Source organism: Trachurus japonicus, chromosome 6 (genome assembly GCF_045865225.1).
Source record: "Trachurus japonicus isolate A0001 chromosome 6, Traja_1.0".
Lineage (NCBI taxonomy): Eukaryota > Metazoa > Chordata > Actinopteri > Carangiformes > Carangidae > Trachurus > Trachurus japonicus.
The window spans coordinates 36,426,317-36,432,410 of NC_140912.1; the positions used below are offsets into that span (position 1 = coordinate 36,426,317).

The 6,094-nt window shown below is 46.1% G+C and overlaps 1 protein-coding gene across 1 annotated transcript; it reads right to left on the bottom strand.

Moving 5' to 3' along the window:
- Positions 1-313: 313 nt before the first annotated feature.
- On the bottom strand, positions 314-2,006 carry LOC146986605 (tripartite motif-containing protein 16-like). The gene has a single exon (XM_085780295.1). The coding sequence runs from the start codon at positions 1,982-1,984 to the stop codon at positions 314-316; it is 1,671 nt and encodes a 556-aa protein (XP_085636421.1). The 5' UTR covers positions 1,985-2,006.
- Between the last annotated feature and the right edge of the window lie 4,088 nt (positions 2,007-6,094).

Here is a 6,094-nt window from a genome sequence, read left to right on the forward strand (position 1 = left end):
AATTGTCCACCCCTTTGCAACCCTACAGATAATGAATATGTTCAATAATCTTTGATAGACATCTTTGTACATGGTGGTATTTCCGTAATCCATAATATGATCCACATGTTAAATGATTTAGTTTCATCAAACAAAATAATTTAATCCAAAAGTAGAAAACTAAAACAAAGAAAGAAAGAAAAAAAATCTTTTCACAAGTTCATTGTGTTGTTGAAACAAACAAAACGAGGTAGGTTTGTCTCTATCAGTGCAGACAAACCTACACATACAGTCGACTGCAGCATCATGGATGAATCACACTAAACAATCCCGTTTACTTGAGCTCACACAACTCAGCTGTGTGTCCAGAATGCAACCAAGATAACCTGAGTCCAGGATGTAGAGGCTGAGTGAAGGTGGTCTGGACCCTGTGGAGGAGAGTCATGGTTTTAGAGACGTTGTAGAAAGACAGAGTACCTGCCCTGTGATCCAGGTACAGTCCTACTCTGGAGGACTCAGGGCCTGAGATGAAGGTACCTTTACTGTTATGTCTGAATGTATAACTACCACTGGAGCATTGTAATGACCAGGATTTGTCATTGTATCCAAATACACATTCAGACCCTGTTCTCTTGATGTTCTTGTAGGAAACTGCTATAGAAACTCCACCACTCCACTTCACCTCCCAGTAACAACGTCCTGTCAGACCCTCTGTACTCAGGACCTGGTAACATCTAGTGAATCTCTCTGGATGACTTGGATATGACTGGTCCACACTCATCCAAGTTACTTTTCTGTTCCTGTCACTCAATAACAAACGTCTGTGGGCTGTGTTTGAATCCAAAATGATTTGTTTTGAAAATCTCAAGAACTCAGCTCTGGTCTGAGGTTCTCTCTGCAGCGGTAAAACTTCCACTCTTATAATTTTCACTGAGACCTTTGACCCCTCCTCATTGAGAACAGCCTGCAGTTTATCTCTGACCTCTGTCACTGCTGCTGTCACTTCCTTAAAATACGTCAGAGATTGTTGAGTGATGCTGAGTGAATCTGTTTCTTCACCCAGATGTGACAGAGAGGAGTAGTTGTTTAGAAAATGGAGGTGGTCCTCTGTGATCGACAGCTGCTCCAGACCAGAGTCTTTCCTCCTCAGCTCAGTGATCTCCTGCTGCAGCTTCTCCTCCAGCTCTTTGACTCGACTCACTTCAGTTTCCTGTTGAGATCTGATCTGCTGCTTCACCTCAGACCTTCTCTTCTCAATGAGTCGGATCAAGTGGGTGAAGGTCTTCTCACTGTTACTAACAGCTTCATCAGCAGAGAGGTTGATGGCCTCCGCCTCCTGTTGAAGCACCTTCACATCTTTCTCTCTGTCCTGGATCCTCTGTTGGATCTTTTGACGACTCAGCCCGAGCTCCTTCTGTTTCTCAGCCCTTTCTGCTACAGCTGAGACTGTGTCGTGGCCTTTGTGTACTTCCACAGAGCAGAGAGAACAGATACACTGCTGATCAGTGCGGCAGAAAATCTTCATCACCTCATTATGGCGAGGGCAGATGTTCTCCAGAAGTTTAGAAGAGGCTTGGACCAGCGTGTGTTTCTTCAGTGGAGCTACGTCGTAGTGAGGCTGAAGGTGCTGCTCACAGTAAGAGGCCATACACATGAGACAGGACTTGAAGGCTTTCAGCTTCCTCCCAGTGCAGAAGTCACAGGCCACGTCTCCAGGTCCAGCGTAGGAGTGATCAGCTGAAGCAGCTTTCAGTCCTACCTTCTTCACTTCCTCCACTAACTCTGATAATATGGTGCTTTTCACCAGGGCTGGCCTCGGTGTGAAGCTCTGTCTGCACTGAGGGCAGCTGCATGTGTTCTTCTGATCATCTTCACCCCAGTAGTTTTTAATACAGCTCATACAGTAGCTGTGTCCACAGGGAATAGTCACCGGCTCCTTTAGAAGATCCAGACAGATCGAACAGCTCAGATTTTCTTGATCCAGCTGAATTTTTCGCTGCGCCATTTCTCCTCTACAACCGTCGTCAAAGTCAAGACGTTTCACTCTGGATTACCAAGTTGTTCTCTGAGCCACACCAGCTCTGACACGTCACCTGTCTCCAGTTATGAGGTTCAAGGTTCGTTTATTGGCTCACATGAAAACAATATAATATGTTACTCCGGTCAAAGTAGCACAATAAAGTGAATAAAACAGGTGGGGAGCAGCAAACAGGAAATCAGGCCGAGTTTACTGAAGACAAGCTGAAGGAAATGGAGGATAAAAGTGAAAGAGGGAGTGAGCCGGTGGAGTCTATGTGCTGGAAAAGGAGGATAAAAGTGAAAGAGGGAGAGAGCCGGTGGAGTCTATGTGCTGGAAAAGGGGGATAAAAGTGAAAGAGGGAGAGAGCCAGTGGAGACTATGTGCTGGACTTGGGGGAATCAAGTGGTCAGTGTGGTGGTCACTATCTGTCGGTGGCCACTGAAACCAGATGTTTGTGCTGCCAGTCGGACTCGGACGTGTGTTGTCAGTGCCTGGACTCTATGCTGGACGAGGAAAGTTGCTGCATAGCGTATAACTGGAGCAGACTGGGTGAGTTGTTTTCGGCTCTTTTCAATAGAAACCAGGCAAAGCTAACAGATGTTTGATGCCTCGTATTATGGGCTGGGACCCTGTTTGTACTGTTGATGACGTTTGGTGCTGTTCTGAGCATTATTTGTGGCTATGAGTGGCTTTTTGATCGGTTGATAGTGGATCAATAGACTGTGCTGTTTGTTATGGTGCGGTCATTGCTAAAGTTACAACTAGAGAAGCTAGCGGTTAGCAGACTTCATCTTTCGAGGGGGGGTCTAACTCGCTGTTGGACCATGGGTTAAACTTACGACGGAATATCCCTTTAACACTTCCAGGACTCTGGTACTTCTCCTTTTTCGGCATAACCCCAGAACTTAATCTCCAGTCATGACCTCTGAGGAAAACCAGAATCCAGAAACACTGTGTTCAGTCTGTCAAAGTAAAACCATAAAGAACCTCTGACAGAAACTTGTTTAGTCAAAAGTCACTAAATCTATTTCACAGCTCAATGATGTGTCATTAACATGTTTCATTTCGCTTTTTAAAGGGACAACAAGGAGTTTTGGAAAGCAAAGTGTTTTCATACTACATTTCCCTTTAGACTGTGCGCACGGTGAAATTCTTGGACCGGCGCAAGATGGACGAAAGAGAAAACATTTGCCAAGATTGTTTTCATTGATCAAGACTGAAAGTCAGAGTTTGGGAGACGATCAGATACCGGCCAGGCAGCGTCCAGGAAACTGAAACTAGGAAATGCTGGGCGAGTGTGTCAGGTGAGTGGGGAAACAGGACCCAAATGCAGACACAGAGATGTGCGAACAACAAAAACTATTTATTTCAAAAATCAAACGTAAAACAAGACAGAGCTCCAAAGTTCAAACGAAGGAAAAAACGTAAAAGGTCAACAGGCCTAAGTCCTGGACAGTATCAAAGTATCAAAGGTAAAAAGTACAACCCAAAAACAGAAAACCAATGACTCATGGGGAACATGAAACAGGACAGCATGGTGACGAAGACGAGATGACTGAACCAACAAGAGACAAAGGGAAACACAGAGGTTATATATACACGAGGAAACGAGACACAGGTGGTGCAATTAGACACAGGTGAGACACATGAGGTAATCAAACAGGAGGGAGAACACAGGAAGACAAGACAGGAACTTCAAAATAAAACAGGAAACAACTCAACACAAAGAAACAGACACCAAGACCAGACACAGACCATGACAGCTGAGTGCCTAGCTCCTGTCTCCAGTGTTGAGCTGTTGGAATGCTCAACTCCTGTCGCCAGTGTCCAGTACAGGATGACATTTGTCGGGAATTCCCGCGGGTCACGTGATTCCCGTGGGATTCCCGCGGGATTCCCGCGGGATGGGAGTCAAAATTTTATGGATCCCGTGATTGGGACGGGACGGGAATAAAAATCAACAGGAGCGGGCAGGAGCAGGAAAGTCATTAATAGATGATGATTTTCAGCCTTGTTAAACAACCAAAAGGTCAGGGTTTTTGTAGTCATCTTTCACTGGCACTTTTCTCTTCTCTCTTCTACTCTTTCACTTAGTTTTTTCATGCACATCCGACCTGCTTCTCCCTCTGGTGTCCGGTCTCGGGTTGTGTCTCTCTAGTTACTCTCAGAACCGACCCGGTGTCTAAGCACGGCGACCAAGCTTTGATAAATTACACGGAGCTAGGGCCTATTAAAAAAAAAAAAAATGCTTCTGCCCGGCCTTCGGGCTGACCTCTAGACATTGCCCGGCCTTTGGGCCTCCCTCAAGAATCCCTACACCCCTCAGCTCAGCCCCCAGGGTCCCCCTCCATAGCCTCGTTCCCCTGCTCTACCTGTCATGTCCCCTGGCCTTGCCTCTAGTTCCCTCCTCCGGACCCCCTCCGCCCACCCTGGTCGGTGCTGTTGGGCTGTCACAAGTTCTTTTGTATTTAGTCTTGTGTGTCTTTCAGTTCCTTGTCGGATTATTGTTAGTTTGTCATGGTGTTCTGTTCCTGCCTGTTCAGTATTAAAGCAGATATCAGTGGAATGTTTTTGTTAATATAAGTCCTAAATAGTCCTATTTTCCGTCAGCAATCACTTACATGAAGTATTTCAGCCTAAACACGAGTCTCTCCGTCACTCTGCTCTGCTGTAACCCAAGGAGAAAATTTTCCTTGTGGGATACAAGTGTTATCCAATGAGGGGAGAGAACGGCATGAAGGGCTGTGTGTGCAGCCAAGGGATGCGCGTGAATGTGGTGACGTAGCACGAGGACCAATTGATGCCTGACAAGGGCGGGGGCTGCTAACTCATGGTGCGTTCAAGGAAACTCGTACTTTGTGTTTTTCCTTCCTGTGAAGTCATACCAGTTCGATCTGGTACGAGTTCACGGGTCGGAAGTTACGAGTGGCCGTTATAGGGAACTTTCACAGACAACAGGACGGTAAAAACACGAGCTACGGGTTACCTGGAACGCTACCAAGTCGTAGTTGTGACTTGAAGCTGTAACTTACGGTTTCAAAAGCCTGCCTTGAACACAGCATTAGCCGAAACGGCCGTGCCGCTGTTATCTGCTTTAAACATCAGTTTTCAAGTACTTATCTGTGTTCGTTCCTGTGTTTGGGTCCACCTGCTTTCCTCATCTTGACAATATTTAAGCTTGTTTGTAGCAGAAGCTCCCAGTGTCTCATTTCACTGCTCTGCCTGTGTCAGTGCAAATCTTGTGCGATTTGCACTGGCACCCAGTTCGAACTGGGTGTCAGTGCAAACCGCGAGACCGAGAACTGAGACACTGGGAGCTTCTGCTACAAATAAGCTTAAAATATAGACTTATTTAATTTTTTTCGGCAATGGGGTGCTGCGTGGACCCCCCATGTAACTCAGAGAAGGCACGGAGGACTCTGAAACTTCTCCCAACCCTTAGTTGACATGAGGGTGAGTAGATAATGAGTTAAATTTTCATCAGGGCTGGCCTCGGTGTGAAGCTCTGTCTGCACTGAGGGCAGCTGCATGTGTTCTTCTGATCATCTTCACCCCAGTAGTTTTTAATACAGCTCATACAGTAGCTGTGTCCACAGGGAATAGTCACCGGCTCCTTTAGAAGATCCAGACAGATGGAACAGCTCAGTTTTTCTTGATCCAGCTGAATTGTTTGCTGCGCCATTTCTCCTCTACAACCGTCGTCAAAGTCAAGACGTTTCACTCTGGATTACCAAGTTGTTCTCTGAGCCACACCAGCTCTGACACGTCACCTGTCTCCAGTTATGAGGTTCAAGGTTCATTTATTGACTCATATGAAGACAATATAATGTGTTACTCCGGTCAAAGTAGCACAATAAAGTGACAGTAAAAAGAGGAGCGGCGAGTCAGAATATCGTCTCTACACATGGAGCCTATGTAACTGTCATAAAGTAGCTGCTGATTGACTCAAACTCAGGGATCAGACAGGAAACCAAGTCAAAGTTCAAAATCAAAGTCTTTAATGAAGCCTGAGCTTAGTCATGTGATGTCAGTGTGGCAAGGTGAAGAGGGCCCGGGCGGGGACTGAACCCACACCTCCCGGGTAATAGTCATGCG

Bases quoted from the DNA above. Each gene is read 5' to 3' on its own strand.
- LOC146986605 (XM_085780295.1), bottom strand. From the start codon at position 1,984: ATGGCGCAGCGAAAAATTCAGCTGGATCAAGAAAATCTGAGCTGTTCG.